Source organism: Carettochelys insculpta, chromosome 2, assembly GCF_033958435.1.
Source record: "Carettochelys insculpta isolate YL-2023 chromosome 2, ASM3395843v1, whole genome shotgun sequence".
Classification (NCBI taxonomy): Eukaryota; Metazoa; Chordata; order Testudines; family Carettochelyidae; genus Carettochelys; species Carettochelys insculpta.
Window position 1 is genome coordinate 223,473,323 of NC_134138.1, and position 16,819 is coordinate 223,490,141.

General features: G+C 46.0%; 1 protein-coding gene across 6 annotated transcripts in view; it reads left to right on the top strand.

Moving 5' to 3' along the window:
• The first annotated feature begins 7,952 nt into the window (after window positions 1–7,952).
• The window catches only part of CRPPA (CDP-L-ribitol pyrophosphorylase A), a 223,280-nt gene continuing 214,413 nt past the window's right edge, over window positions 7,953–16,819 (top strand). For 5 of the 6 annotated variants that reach the window (XR_012644052.1, XR_012644051.1, XM_074984660.1 and 2 more), the window contains exon 1: window positions 7,953–8,365. Coding sequence is in view for 3 of the 6 variants with exons in the window: in XM_074984660.1 (XP_074840761.1) it covers window positions 8,211–8,365 (155 nt within the window). In the remaining 3 variants the exon portion in view is untranslated. The remainder of the gene's footprint in view (window positions 8,366–16,819) is intronic. The other variant, XM_074984664.1, reaches the window with a different exon arrangement.

Below are 16,819 nucleotides of genomic sequence, written 5' to 3' on the forward strand. Positions count from 1 at the left end.
AATGGCCATGCAAATGGCCATTTCGAAGTTTACTAATGAAGCGCTGAAATGCATATTCAGCGCTTCATTAGCATGCGGGCGGCAGCGGCGCTTCGAAATTGACGCACCTTGCCGCCGCGTGGCGCGTCCAGACGGGGCTCCTTTTCGAAAGGACGCCACCTACTTTGAAGTCCCCTTATTCCCATGGGGACTTCGAAGTAGGCGGGGCCCTTTCGAAAAGGAGCCCCATCTGGACGCACCGCGCGGCGGCAAGGCGCGTCAATTTCGAAGCGCCGCTGCCGCCCGCATGCTAATGAAGCGCTGAATATGCATTTCAGCGCTTCATTAGTAAACTTCGAAATGGCCATTTGCATGGCCATTTCGAAGTTTGGGGCACGTGTAGACATAGCCATAAGGGCATTGTGGAATTCAACTATCCGTAAAACTTAGTACATTTTTGGATGAAAGACTCCATAGAAGTGGGAAGCATTATTGGTATTTCTTATTACACTATGACAGTATTGCTTCAGTGACTATGTTATATTAATAATGTGCCTTAGTCATCTTTAGAATGCCAAAAATGTTCATCTGAACTTTATAGTGAATACAGGAAGGACCACACTCCACTAGCCAAAAAGGCACAGATTACTTTGACTTATAAAGATACTATCCAACGAAACATGCTGCTTACAACTAAATTGTCATAGACCTGAAATGGCATCAGGTAAAGTGAGATTACTGCCAGAAGCAAGCTGAGGCTGTATTTACCTGTTGCAGATCTGTTTGGTATGCTTTAAACCAAAGCATGTGTATGGGTTTCCTTTTATACTGCAACCATTTTAACAGGTGCCTTGGGCAAAGTGCTTGTCTTATACATCACTGATCTGTGAACCTTTTAATCTCTTTTAAAATGTTATTTTAGAGCTAACAAAGTACCGGAATGACAGTCCTAAAGATAATAAACAAAACACGGGCAGCAGCTGTGTTCTGCCCTGCCACCGAGCTTCAGCCCTTTTCAAACAATACTTCAGATTTTCAATCCCTCTTCATCCTTCGGTTGTCTGCCAAAAGTTTCAATGTGTATAACATGCTTTAGCACCTTCCCCCCACCTCACTCCCCAATTTCTGAGGTGTGTTTCAGCTACCTGACCCTAACAGTTTTACACACTACAGCCTAGATCCTGAAAGGTATTTTTGGACTCCTACCATCTGCTGAAATATACGGAAATTAGGAGCCTTACTATATTTCAAGATCTAGGCCTATGAATGTATTTAATGCAGACTCCATGGAACAACCATCAGATAATTACCTTTATTCACTATTGATCTGATAGACCAAACCAGTAACTTGGTGTGAAATGATCTGTATCCTCTTACGAGTTCTCTGAGATATCCAGCCCCCATAGTCTTTCATTCTAAGCACATAGAAAAAATATTTCTGACCTTCATCTGTGTTTGTATCTCTTGCTTCCATTTCACTTCTGGCACATAGAATATTAAACATTTTGAGAATACAGTGTCCGTTTTTTTGTCAATACATTTTAGAAACTTCCTAATCTATTTGGACAGAGTGGAGAAGATTTTCCACTGCAGTGAACAAGAATCCAAATGGCAAGCCAAATGGGGTAGGGGAGCATTCATCAAGCAAGAGGGGGAAATTTTGTCATTAGCAGATGCTTTGTAGGGGTGAATTGCGGAAGAACTTTGTACACAACAGATTAGGGGTGTTTTGGCAACACACTCCCGCATATCTCATGAACCACAGACATGACATAGGAATATCCACCACTTGAGATAAGCAGAGGCATTGTAGCAGAGCATATGTAGGTAAGGATAAGGGGAAGGGAACAAACATGTTGTGATCTAGTGTAACCTGCGGTAACAATCACATGTAAGCAAATAAGGAAATACCTTCAATGGTAATGAGTGACCTAACGGAACTGCATTGCAAGGCAGGAAAAAAGTGTATATAAGCAGCACAGAAATCAAAGCAATTTGGACTTCACCAATGGACCCAGTACCGGTGCCTTGGAACTGTGAGAAGAACTCCCGCTCGTTCGCAGCTGCCTGGGGTCCCCAGCTACCAGAGGGGCATAAAGTAGAGGTGATCAGATTTGGAGCAATATCTGCAATATGTGAACAGATTAAAAATACCAACAAATGTTAATTTTAAGTGAGATTCTAGACCACTTTGTGAATAGATTATATCATTAAAGTTTTTATGTAAAAATATGGAAAATAATTATGTAAATAAAAACTGGAATGTTATAACAAACACTTGCCCTAATCTTGGCAGAGAATCTTGTGAACAAATTTTACTTGCTTGTGAAGGGTTGTCAAGATACATGAGATACATATGAAACAAGATACATATACAAGATACATATGAAACGTGTCAAAGAAAGAACTTAGTAGTAGACTAGCATTTTAGGAGGGTTTTAACAAAAGATTATAGTGTTTTAATCATCTCCATTTAATCAACCCGCTACTGCTTTACTTCACGGTATATTTACTGTTGTGTTATGCGTCAGGGCAGTACCAAGCAGAAGAGAGATTTTTACCAACATTTTTAGGACACTGAATGGGAAAAAGCAACAGTACTCAGAAAATCTGGCTTAGAACCATAAACATTTTTTAGGAATAAAACACAAATAATAAGAATGTTTAAAATGGTCTAACAAACTCTTACATCATGCTAAAAAAGATCACCCACATTAAAAAGTGTTTTATTTTAAAATAATTCAGTTAAAAGCAATTTAGTCTTGAAATTTATAACATAAAATTTTAAATACCTTATTTTGATATAAATATGTAAAGTTTCAATTGGAATTGAAATCATAATGCATTACTTTAGGTTCAGACTTTAAAATGTTTGTAATTTTAGGTCAAACATCAAAGCTACTTCTACACTACACCACTCTTTTGAAAGGCGATCATCTGGAAAAAATCCCTGGAAAAGCGTCTTTCAAAAGACTGTGTCCACATATTTAAAAAGTGCTCCTTCAATCTCGTTTTTTGAAAGATCGTGTCCACCCACAAGAAGCGGACCACTCTTCCAACAAGCTCTTTCAAAAGAGAGCATCTGCACAAGAAAGAGTTGAGCAGGAAATGCTGTGGAAGGTGATGAATGGCTGACAAGCCCTTCTGGGGCCTACAGCTAGCCACTCCCTTAAAGGGCCCCTCCCAAGCACCCTTGGCCTACATGCGCTGACGGCTGCTGAGCTTCTCCAAGGCAGAGCAGACCCTACCCACAGGCACTCCTCCACATACATCCCTCATCCCCCCCACCATGACCCCCCCCATGTACACTCCCCCACCAAATCCCCACAAAGAGCATGCAACATGGGTGGTGCAAAAACTAAAACTTTATTGAAGACTACAAATCATGTCATGTGTCCAACCAGCATACAAACACTATGTACAGCGAGGAGCAGGGCAAACTATGTACATTGGGGTTGAGCAAGGGGGCACCTCAACCTAGAGGGGTGCTACTCCAGGGTGGAGATGGAAGACCATGAGTCCTGTCAGCCCTGGGATCCCCTTCCACCCTGGTACAGGGTCTGTGGTGGGGCTGGAAAGAGGCAGGCATCACAGGGAGGTAAGACCTGTCAGGGATTTTTACCATCCCCTGGGCATAATCATCCCCGTGGGCCAGGGGATACAAGCCTTTGGCCACATAAAATCAGTGCAGGCACACGAGAAATCTAAATTGTCATAGGCTGCCATTTAGTTGCAGCACCAACGGTCACTTTGAGTCAGTTGGTTTCCCCGGTAACCTGAATTCCATGAATAATTCATAAGCAGTTATTTAAATGAAGGCTCCCGATTGGGCGGACTTCGAGCTTTCTGGAAGCTTCCAGACCTGGTTGGACCTGATTGAAAACTGTACCTGAGACTCATGAATATTTAAATTAGCTCATGAATAATACGTGAGGACTGTTTATAAAAGTAGGGATTGCCCTGCATTCTTTGGCCCTGGGAGCTTGCTGTCATAACAGCGGCACTGCATAGGGGAGCGTGGCTGCTCCGGCAGCGTCCGCTGGACCCTTAGGCTAGCCCACAGGGCGAAGACCTTTGCGAAGAGCTCCTGAGGAATCACCGGCGGTGCCCACCTGCTGCCGTGGTGCCAGCGCTGCCTGACGCTGCCTATGGCCCCATTGGCTTGAAGCGCAAGATTTCACATCACAGTGCTTGTGTCGAGGGAGCAGCAAATGGACCCTGTGGTGGAGTGGCCAGGTGGTGAACTGGCCCCGCCTTTTTTGGCAGGGTACTGCATACCTGGCTGCAAAGCCCAGGGTCCGCCGCCTGGTGGCACCAACGCTCCCACCGCTTCTGCCATCTTGTGGTATCGACGCCTCCGCCACCTCTGCGGCTACTTACCTGACCGGACAACTCAATCAAACACGACTTAATCTACCGGACTTGACCAACACTCTGACTTCAAGACACGTAACAAACCCTATCTACTAAATCAAACAGAAATAAACCCCATTGTCTGGGTTTCGGGGCCCCCAGTGGGGGAGCAGGGGGTCGCGCCCCTTGCACTGCGGAGTGGCCTGACGAGGCCCCGCAAGACCCGAGGGCCTGATCCTTCAAGGCCGGGCCTTTGCCCAGGCAATAGGCACATTTAATTATAGTGGTAGTATTTCAGTATTAGTATTGTTAGTGTTTCCTATTGTTTAATGATTTATAGCAACAGGCCTGAGATTAGCTTATTATAAGCCTTATATAAATATACATTGCTTGGCAGGGTGAAGGCTGACGCCTCCCTAGTCCTCTAGTCCCTTCATCCCCATTCTCTTATCCCTTTAATAAGAGGGAGCCTTTATTGGGCCCCTCACTTATCCCCTATTATCAAGGTGCCTTTTAATACACGGTCTCCTCGCTGCGGCCAACCTGCATAGGGATTGCAGGCGGTGGCACTTATCTCCATCTGGTAGCACTGGCAGGAAGGTCCAGACACCGGGTGTCCCCTTTTTCCTTTTCCTTTTATTGCCTCAGTTCCCTCTCCCAGCATATCTGACTAATCAACCACTTTGCCTTGCGGTAAAATAAAAACTACATTCACTCAAGAGGAGTTTTTTGACAAAGCACCATGAGTGCGACGAGCTTAGCTGTAAGTTAAATATACATATACTGTTACATATCATATAAGGTGTTCTTTGTTACTACTTCATTATATTTGTTTGTTAACCCTGTTACATGTTTAATAAATAGTTAGTTAGTTTGCAACTCATCCTTGAGTTTCAGTCTTCTCTGCTGGCTCCCTCCCACCAGGTGGGTTCAGGGGGGGTCATAGCTCCAATAGTACTCCTAGGGGTAAGCACACTCTCAGCTCACTGGGCTTGGGGCGGTCTGCAACTGGGTCCTTGGGACTGGGAGGCGCTCGGCCCCTCCCTGGTGCGACACAGACGTTTAGGTCGAGGCGGGGAAACCTGTCCTGTTGTCTTTAAACAACGACTCGTTGCAGCAAGACCATGGGGGGACCAGTGGGAGTGGGGTTGGTGGGGGGCGGGTAGGAGCCAGGGAAGGCTCAGCAGGAGGGGCAGAAACAGGGGCATGCTTGGTGTGGGGGGCAGGAGCGGGGTGCGTCAGGATGGAACAGGCAGGTCAGGAGCCCCATGTGCTCCCGCAGGACTGCAGTGATGTCACCCTGGTGGCCCATCAGGGTGTCCCAAGCAGCCCTCCGCCACTGGCCTTGTCCAGGCACAGAAACTGTTCCGCAACCTCCACTTAAACCAATTTAAATGGTGAAACATAACATAAACGCAACACAATAGGCAGGACTTGCTGTAAGTCATTCAACACTTACCCACAGTGAAGTTAAAGTAGTTATGAAAACATTCCATTGTGTATAGATGTCACAGTTCATAGTTCTATTTGTGCCAGAATAATTAATATTCTCTAATGTTCTCTAATTGATTAATTCTTTCTTAAAACACATGGAATTTGTATTGCCAAATAACCAAAATTAAGTACCCAAACTGCAGTTTAGTTTGGTGGCCAAAAATCATAATCAGACACTAACATATACAGTAGAGTCTCAATATTCGCAAACCTATGGAATACTGCAGGAGCGTTGGCAGCCAGGGTCTGCCATATTTTGTGAAATTCAACATTCGCGAGAATTCCCAACATGGAACCTTTGTGAATGTTGATATCCTACCGTATTGTTAGGCATGCAAAATATAATACACTAGAAGATTTACCCTTCATTACTCGGGTCCTTTACTCAATTAATTCATATTGTTTGGAGAATAAAATGAAAATGCATGTGCTTCATTTAAATCATTGCTGTGAGGTGGGGCTGATTATGAACATCGATAAATCAAAAACAACGGTATTTGGAGATAAGAAAATAGGAAGGAAGATCACTGTAGATAGTACTGAACTATAAAATGTAGAGAAGTTCACATATCTGGGGAGCAACATAACATATGACCTAGACTATAAGAAGGAAATAACGACTAGAATAGCGAAATCAAGAGCGAGTTTGAAGGCGATGGATAAGATCTAGTACCCAGCTAGACTGAGGCATGCAGCTAAATGTGCACTTTACATGTACTCTGTGACAAAGAGGGTGGGTCTAGCAGGGCGTGGGATGGGGCCAAACTGGAGGTGGCCCAGTGGTCCTGACTGTAGTAGCAGCCCACCTCCAATCTAGCCCGAGCTCCAGTGGTCTGGGCCCCAGTGCCAGGTAAAATAACCCGGCCCCAGGGTCGTCCCCACTTTCCCACTCACATGGCACCCTACCCTCCAAGTACCGCAAAAATTAAACTGCATCTACACTAGCATGGTCTTTTGAAAGGAAAATCGAAAACGGGGCATTTTCCAATGAGCATGTGGAGCATCTACACACAAAACACGCCCTTCCAAAAGGAAATCAAAAGAATGCAGTGCCCCTTGAAAAAATGCTCCTCCAGTCCTGGATCAGGAACAGCAGTCCCCTTTCAAAAGACTCTTTTGAAAAACAAACGTGTAGATGGGCCATGGACCACTTTTTCGACAGAGGAGTCTTACATGGCACTGACCAGCTGGCATGTGGAGACACCCTGTCTGGCAGCAGCAGAGTTCTACGCTCCCTGCTTCCAGCCATGTTTAATGCCACAGTAACCCAGCTCCCTGGCCTGCCTTCTGTGTCCCCGACACCCCCCTCAACATCTTGCCCTGAGCCCCTCATGAACCCTACTGCCTTGCTCTGTGCCCCTCACATGCCTCAACCCTTAAACCTGACCCCAACATCCCCAGCCCCCTAGCCTAATTTCTGCACCCCCACACACTGCAACCCCCTACCCTGAGCCCCTCATGCAGCCCAACCCTGATCCCTGAAACTCCATGTCCAGCACCTTGCCCTAACTTCTGCACCCTCTACCCACTTTAGTCCCATACCCTGATTTCCTCGCATACCTCAGCCCTGACTCCTGCACCCCCACATCCCCAGCCCACTGCCCTGAGCCTCCCTCACCCATTCCTTTTGGAGTATTTCTAACTGACTTGCAGGTCCACAGTTTTGTTCCCCCCAGGAAACCAGTGTCTCTTGGCAACACACGGAGTACTGGGACAAGTGTCTCTCGGGCATCAGTCCCCACGACAGGTTAATGCCAGTTAGGTGAGGCTAATTCTCCTGCTGCTTGTGGCCCAGACCCAACCTGGCCCCTCTGTGGGTGCAACGCACACTCAGGGACTCATGCTGGGCACCAGCCTCTCCAGGCCCGAGACCTGCACCGGGGGCTACACTAGCCCGGTGCTAACTGACACCCCAGGCCAGCGTGGCTCTCAATGGGTGCAGAGCTCGAAGCTGCGGGCGCGCCGGCGCAGAGGGGTGCGGGAGTCTAGCGCCACAGACAGGACCCCCGAAAGCATGCGCAAGCGGAGTGCGCACGCGCACTGCAGGAGCCATCTCGGTCGCCCTGGGGGCGGGGGAAATATCCCCCACAGGTTTCATCTGCGGGCGGGGCAAGGAGCCGGTCCCCACAGGGCAGGGGCGAGTGACGCGCCACCCCCGCCCCCGCCTGGGCGAGGAATAGGGCCAGGCGGCGAGAAGGGGGGCGGTGGATTCTTTGGATCGCGGCCATACCAGGGGAGATTAGCGACGCGGGTGGGCGGGGGATCTGCCGCTTGCCCTGCTCCGCCCGCTGCGCCGCGGCCTTGCGCCCCTGCCGTGCCCCGGGGCTGGGGGTTCCTGCTGCAGATGCAGGTTTGCGGGCGGACGCTCCGGCCCTAGGCCCGCCATGGAGCCAGGGCCTCTCCTGAGCGGCGGAGCCTCGGTGGCCGCGGTGCTGCCGGCGGGCGGGAGCGGGGAGCGCCTGGGGGGCGCCACCCCGAAGCAGTTCTGCGCTGTGCTGGGCAGGCCGCTCATCAGCTACACGGTGCGCGCGTTGGAGAGGTAAAGAGCCGCCCAAAGCCCAGGCCCGCGTGCCTCCCTACCGCCTCCGGCCCGCGCCCTCTGGAATTAAACCCCTCCTTGTTCCTTCCAGCCCTGCCTCGGGCTCTGCGCTATTCCCGCCGCAGCTGCTGGCGCCCTCCGCACCCCAGAGCGCTCCTTCGGCTGGAGCTATTTTTGGGGGGGGGGGGTACTGAGCTGCGCTCCTCCCACGCCCCCACCTGTTCATGCCTCTCGCAGCCCCGGGCTGGGGACACACCGCGGATTGCTAACGCTCCCCGAACGGACACTATTGCCGCAAATGGCATGTGGGCAGCCCAGGGGCGTTGGTAACCTAGCCACCGGCCCTCGGAGCCCTGGGCAGGCAGCAGGAGCCTGAGCAGCCGGAGAGCCTGCAGGGCTGGTGACCTGGACCCCAGGGATGGTGGGTTGCAGAGCCCCAGGCTGGCGGAGCTGTTGAGGGGTGAGCAGTGGAGCTGGCTCCTGGGTGTGGGGAAGTGCTACAGCTCTCCCCACACTCTTTATTTGCTGCGCCTCTGTCCCCTGGGTGTTCTGGCATCAGTGTGCCTCGTTCTGCCATGCACTGTTCTGAGGTGTCGTGCCTCCCGTTTTGTCTTCCAGGACACTAAACCTGCTGATTTCCCTCCCTCAGTGCCCCCCAGCCCTGGCATACTCTTGCTGTCCTCTTATGAATCCGTTTTCTTTTGAGCTTCTCTGTCCTCTGCTTCATATCTCTGGAGGTGTGGTCACTTGTTTCATCACCATGATCATCATCAACAACCATGGGCTCAGCATCCGTTGGTGTCCAATGCCTCCCTCACTATTTCTTTCCACCTTTCCTTTTCCAGTGCAGAGCGACTGAGTTTCTGTAGACTAACTCTGCATACCTAGTCCGAAATAGACGTGTTTGCCAACAGATTGAGAACTCACCAGCCCACTTGTGCTCAGAATTGTAATTACGGTTACACTCTTGGAGGAATGAAAAAGGCCGGAGGGCTGGAATAAGCAAGTGCAACTCCTTAGGCAGTGAGCATGAGCAGCATACACTTAGTGATGGTGAATTTGGCCTTATTTTTATAACAGTATAGGTTATTGTTAGACCTAGATACTGGAGAGCAAGTGTCTCTCTCCAATATCAAAATATATAGGAATCATACCCAGTAAAACTGGGCAAGCCACTTCTGACTATTGCTATTGTGCTTCTCTTGAGTTTACTTTGCTGCCCATAGCCCAAGCTTTTGGCAATAAAGATGGGGTTAGTATTGACTGACACCCTGAGAGAGAGTGAGAAACCACATTCTCCAATTTTTGGGAGGTGGAGAGAATTCAGTGCTCTCAATCAGAAATCACTAAAGGCCTCCTTTGTGCCTGTCGCTGGCAACACAAATGCAGTACAGGTTACACCTCCTTGGTCTGGACCTGCATGTCCAGAACAACAGAAATTGCTGAACCAGGGAGGTCCAAGTCTTCTAATATGGGGCTCTGGCTCCTGGAGGTGCCACAGAGCTCCAGCAGGTTGGGGGTACAACCCCAGGTCTGTGCTGCTGCAGGAGCCTCTGGCAGGGGCTCCAGCCCAATGCTCCGATGGGGACTTCAGCCCTGCACTGTGAAAGGGGCTCTGGTCCTGGGCCCAGCCACATGCTCTGGTGAGGACTGCCCCCCTCACCCCCAAGCTACAGCAGGGCTGGCATGGGCCTTGGCCAGGCTGCTGGCCACAGCTCTGGCTCCTGCTCTGCCAGAGGATGCATGTTGTCAGACAAGATGTCAAGTAGCAGCCAGATTAAGAGGTTCATCATGTAATACGCTGCCTGCCTCGATAGAAAACTTGAACTGTCTTATATTTAATGAAAGTGGCTGAATTGGAAACTGATAGCTACTGTAATGCAAAACTGCATCTGTGGCTCTTCTTTGTTGATGCTGAAGCAAATAATTCAAGTATTGGGACACTACAGCAGTTAATATTTTTTCTATTTTATGTGAGTGCTGGATATTAGGCATGTGATTGTCTGAACTGTTAACATAATGCACAGGCCTGGATCTTGGATAGTTTAAAATATGAGAGGCAGGAGCTGACATATACTACAGACCTTTTCATAATGAGTTCCATAAAAACAGACCTTCAGGTTTTTGGAGGGAGAGGTTTTGAAAAAGCTCACACTCTTCTCCCACCACTCTGGGCTGCTAGAAACTTGCAGAACAACACAATTGGGATCTCCTCTCACCATGCAGCCAGAAATAAACTCTGCTTCTCTGTACCTCAGTACTTTTTGACAGGGGAAGAATATTGTATTTTTCTTTGCTGCACAATGTTCACTAGCAGCCAGTCACAAAACAAATCAGTATAGTAACTGGGTAAAACATCTAACTCAGCATTTGTCACAGCTCTTCTCTTTCATCTCTGTAAATATCTGCCAAAATATCCTGGGAGTCAGCAAAGAAAAGGAATAATAAAATGTCGTTATGTAAGAAATATGGACAAGAGATTGCAGTGAGGACTGGGAAGGAAATATTTTCAGGAAAATAAAATACTCAGAAAAGTCTTGATTTTGCTGCTACGAAGCTCTGGGAAATCACAGTTCTTGGCTAAGCAACAGTGGTATTACAAAGGCAGCTCCAAAGATTTGAAAATAAATCTGGATATTTACCCTAAAGTTTGCTTAGGATGATCACCTGGATGGACTCAGAATCATGGTCTAATTTAGTGCTTCACTTTGCTCCAAGCAGTAAGTAAACTGTGCCAGTTTCTTCACTGGTGCAGGTTACTTCCACTTCTGCAGAATCTGAGGGAGCCTAGCTCTATTGAAAAGGGAAATCGCCCTGCTCTGGGGATGTGGGTAACCTGCCCAATGGGCTCAAGGAACCCCCTTGTTTTTCTTGCATGTGTATACTAGCATTACCATAACTGAACCTGGAAAGAATAAGCAATTTGCAGTTTGTTATCGATGATCCTGGGACAGATAGAATACCTTGTATAATATCTTGTCACATAGTCTAGTTAGCTGCTATAATAACTTGTGATTTTCACATTAGCCAGACATATAACTTACACTGCCTCTTCTGCTCCTGAAATGATAACAGATATTTACTGAGGAGCTAGGCAATTTTCTGTTCTTTAAGTCTTCAGTGAAGATTATTAAAAGTAATTGTGATTTTTGGGTGCCTCAGTTTTTTATGCCTCCCTGAGACACCATAAAGATCCTTAATTTTTTTTCCAGAGGACAAGTGCTCAGAACTTCTGAAAAGCAGGACTTTTATATGGTGTCTCAATTTGGGCATCAGAATTCACTAGTCAGTTTTGAAAACTGACCTTGATCATCAGGTACCTCATGTAGGCTATGTCTACACTAGCCCAAAACTTAGAAATGGCCATGCAGATCGCCATTTCGAAGTTAACTAGTGAAGCGATGAAATATATATTCAGCGCCTCATTAGCATGCGGGCAGCCACGGCACTTTGAAATTGACGCCGCTCGTGGTTGCGCGGCTCGTCCAGGCGGGTCTCCTTTTTGAAAGGACCCTGGCTACTTCGAAGTCCCCTTATTCCTATGAGCAGATAGGAATAAGGGGACTTCGAAATAGCTGGGGCCCTTTCAAAAAGGAGCCCCGCCTGGACGAGCCGCACGGCGGCGAGCCACGTCAATTTCGAAGTGCCGTGGCCGCCCACGTGCTAATGAAGCGCTGAATATGTATTTCAGCGCTTCATTAGTAAACTTCAAAATGGCCATTTGCATGGCCATTTCAAAGTTTTGGGCTAGTGTAGACACGGCCGTAGTATTTCATCAAAGGCTTGACAGCAGTGTTTTATTTGACCGGGTTGAAGGGTATGGGGGCGGGGAGGGAGGAAACATCTTAAAATATTTTCTGAAAACATGTAGGGGGCACAGTTCTTTTCTGATGTAAATTCAGTTTTGCCTGAGAACAGTGTTCCGTCTATTTTTTTTTTCTCTCCAGGGCAGAATAAATTTTATGTATCCCAAAACATGTGAATGTGCACCACCAGTAGAAACACACGCTGCTGGCTGTGAGCAGCTGTGGGTGCTCTGCTAATCAGCTGAGTAGCACCTAAATTTCTCTGGGCAGCCACCCAAGTGCTCAGCTTACTGTGAACACTGTCTTGGAGAAACTTGATTCAGTGTCATCTACATTAAAAGAGATACCTTTTCCATCTTAGACAGCCACTGCTTTACAGATTTTTTTTTCCAGTAAGTCCAAGATAAGACTATTCATTAACCCATCTTAACTCTTTATGGAGTTCTTGATCATCGCAACCCCTTCATAAATCACAAATCATAAATCTGCAATAGGAGTCTACCAGTCTACCACAATTGTAGCAGCATACTCACGTATCACTATGCTCAAAAAATTACACATGCTATGCATAGCATCACAAATCATAATATATTCCAGCTTCAGGGGCATCAGTTTCTCTTGCACTCTCCAAATGAATAAAGCCTTTTTGTGTTAGGCATACCTTACTTTTCCTCCAGTTATTTAAAAAAGAATCATATTTGAGCTGAGTCAGCACAGATTTTTTCATTCAGAATAGATTAACAAAAGCATAGGCATTTAGAATAGAAGGGAAATGTACTGCTATTTCTTTTTGTATCTTAGAATTCTTGCAGGCTAGAATGCACCCTTTTAAAAAGTCCTAAGACAGTCCCATTGACATGGCACTATTTCCAAGCTGCACTGCTATGGGAGTGTTTGGCTTTGACTTAGCTGGAGATATCTGTGCACAGCAGATGGAAAATAAAGGTTGCATGCTATACATGTATATTGGCAAATGGAATTATTAGGTGCAACAATATGCTGAAACAGACAGTGCAGTCAGGTTTAACCAAAACTAGGATTTAAGATGCGATGGTAATATGCATGTAGCTAATACCAGTTAACATGTTTTAAAAGTTTAATGTGGACAAGCTGCTACCTATAATACCTATTAAACTAGGTAAGTTAAAGGCTCAGCTTCTTGATCAGTTTAGCATGTTTAATACAGACTACCTCATCCATTCTTGACTTTTAAAACTTATTAGTTGACATGCTAATATCATAATTTAAATTCTACTACAGATAAGGCCTCAGTGTATGGAGACATTGTGTAATTATCTGAATCATAACTGCAGCTTTTTTTTCAGTTCCGCAGTTCATTTTTGTCTTGTAGACTTACATGACTGGTATACTTTAACTGCTGAATAACTATGAATGTGATTCCTTGTACTCTGACATTCTTTAATAGCTCAATAGGAATGTAGGGATTTGAATAATCACTATGTCCGCATCTACGCTTGCCTCCCCCCTGCTGCCAGAAGGGGCATGGTAATTAGCAGAGCAGAAGATGCAAATGAGGCTCATTAAAAAAACTCACACCTCATTTGCATATTCCTGTGAGAGCTCACTTCTGGAAGATCCCCTTTGGGAAGGAAAAGCTGCTGGGCTTCTCTGGAAAGAAACGGGGGTCCTTCTGAAGGTAATCCCCCCTCAGGAAGACCCTTCTTCTTCTGCCTCATTTGCATCCTCCGCTCTGGTCATTACCATGCCCCTCCCAAAAGGAGGGGAGAGCAAGCATAGATGCAGCCTCTATGTCTCTTTCTGTACTCTCTCAACTCTGAATATTTTAATCCTTCTGATTGAAAATTCTCTTACAAAAAACAATTTATCAACTAATAACAAAGTTGCCTTAGCTTCTTGTTCCCCTCTGGTGAAAGCAACAAAGTTGCAAAATGAGGGAAAAAGGAATCAAAAAGCCAGTAACCTGGAGATGTTTTTTTAATATGTGTTATTTTCTTCAGACCTGTTCCTGCTTGCAGAGACTCAATGAAGCTGTTATGGTTGACTTCAAATATAACTGAAATTGAAATCTTCCTCATTACTTCTCTACAGGCCAGCAGGGCTCTCTTCTCAAGTGTAATTGTTATATATCTGCCTATGCAGTGGGTAGTTACCACCTGTTTCCCTACATTTATATAGGAAACAAAATAAAACCAAATGCATACTGAAATTGTTTTGGAGAGAGGAGTGCAGCCAATAGAGAAAAAGGTGGGCAAGGATGGGAAGATGCTGCCCCCACCCCTAAATAACCTTTCAGCAGTTTGTGCCATTTTCTTCTTTGTAATATTTCTTCTGTCATTAATGTTTGAATATTAGAGTCACAGTAAAACTAATTAAAAAGGTACTTCCTGCTGATTCATCAATTACCATACTCTGGACTAACAATCTTATTGGTGTTCAATATACTGTTCAGCCAAAATATGACAGAATGTAGTTATTGGACCAATATCTGCTATATATTATCCAAATATAAAATTGCACACTTATTTTCTCATTTGATTTAGATCACCCATTTGACTTCAGAATTCAGTATTCAAAGTATACACATAAAAGCACTTTTCTTGGAGGTGTTTTGCAATGTTTCAAGACCTTTTGGTTCAAGAAAGGAGGAAGTATAACCTTCCATACTTTTTCAGTCTTTCAGAAAAATCTCTGTTGTTAAAGATTAGGAAGCTGAACTCCAGCTAGTTGTTCAGTTTAAACGTGAACAGGTGTGTCAAAAGGCTTCATCCTGCCAATATTCTGCTACAATGGCTGTGTCTACACTAGCCCCAAACTTCGAAATGGCCATGCAAATGCAAATGCAAATGGCCATTTTGAAGTTTACTAATGAAGTGCTGAAATACATATTCAGCGCTTCATTAGCTTGCGGGCGGCCGCGGCACTTCGAAATTGACGGGGCTCCTTTTCGAAAGGACCCTTCCTACTTTGAAGTCCCCTTATTCCCATCTGCTCATAGGAATAAGGGGACTTCGAAGGAGGCGGGCTTCTTTTGAAAAGGAGCCCCTTCGGGATGAGCTGCGCCCCGGCGAGCCGCGTCAATTTTGAAGTGCCGCGGGTGCCCACATGCTAATGAAGTGCTGAATATGTATTTCAGCGCTTCATTAGTAAACTTCGAAATGGCCATTTGCATGGCCATTTCGAAGGTTTGGGCTAGTGTAGACATGGCCAATGTGTTCCTTTTGCGGCTTGTCAGTTATATCCTTCACGTTGTATTCTGGCTTCCTCTAATGTATTTCTGATTGACTTGAAATCTCACATGCCAAATTTTGTTGGCAGACGTCTATCAGTATCTCTTCAAGACTATTTCAGAAGTGGTAGATATTAACTGAATGTCTGTGTTTTTAAAACCGAATTAGGGACCTACTTGCTGTCTTGATGTTAAACATATCTTACTTTGCCAGTGTAGCCCCACTGATTTCACTGCCATTGTGTGTGGAGTAAGGTGCTGTTGCTATACAATGAGGCTATGTCTGCGCTAGAGGGTTTTGTTGACAGAACTGAGCATTTTTGTCAACAACCTTGTGCCTCTTCCCCACATGGCAGGATGCCTTTCTCAACAGAATCTGTTGATAGAAAGCCATATGGACATTCCGGTGGGCCATTTGTTGACAGACAGGGCTTCTGGTCACCGGACAGCCTATCTGCTGTGCTTGTGATTGGCCATTCTGTCAAGAGAGCAGCCGGGCAGTCTGGCTGCTCTTTGTTGTCAGAGTGGATCAAGAGAGTGATCCGCTTTTGTGTGAGGCTACAATCTGTCGATGGAAGTTTTGTTGGCAGATATCTTCCGACAGTAACTTCTTTTGACAGATCACTGTAGTGTAGATGTAGCCTGAGAGTACAGGCAGTTTTCTGAGTTTTTAATTCTCATGACAGACGTGAGGATTTATGTTGCTAATGTTCCCATTTTCTAGATGTGTAAGTGGAGATGCAGTGCAGTTAGAGAACTTGTCATAGGTCTCATAGCGAGCCAATGGAAAGACCTGAGATATAAATCCAGAAGCCCTAACACTTGGCTTCATATAGACTCTGATGGGTAGACCTCCGTGTTTTCTTGCATTAGAATAGTTTCTTGAGAACACCTGTTATAGTTCAGAACTACTGAACTTGTATTTTCCCTCCCTGGTTGAGCAAGAGAACTCACTTCTAGGCTTCATTACCACCACCACCACCACCTGTTGTGGACAGATAACCACATATCTTTCTTTCTTTGCTGGCTTTTTCCAGGCTGCACAGTTCCCCACTTTACTGCTACTGCCCTAGCAAGTTAGACTGCTTAAGTAGGTCTGCTTTTGCCTTTTTTTTCTCTGAGGCAATAGCCAGTGTGATAGTCTGTAGTTATAAAGGTACTACCCAGCTCGTTGTAAGTAAGTTTATTCTAAACCATTACAGAGAGAAAATTAGGAGCAGTGGAAGATCCTACATGGATGTCTGCTAATAAGCTTATGGAAGACTACTGCAGTTCCAACAAGGGCTCCAATAAGTGGCCAATCTTTCACACCTTTGCCAAAGAGCAGGACAACCCTTTGGACAGTGGATTATGAAGGAAGAATTTATGACAGTTTAAATTCAGATTATTTAGTCTAAAGTCCTTTCTTTGGTGGCCATTGGAGAATCCAGTTTGAACAGA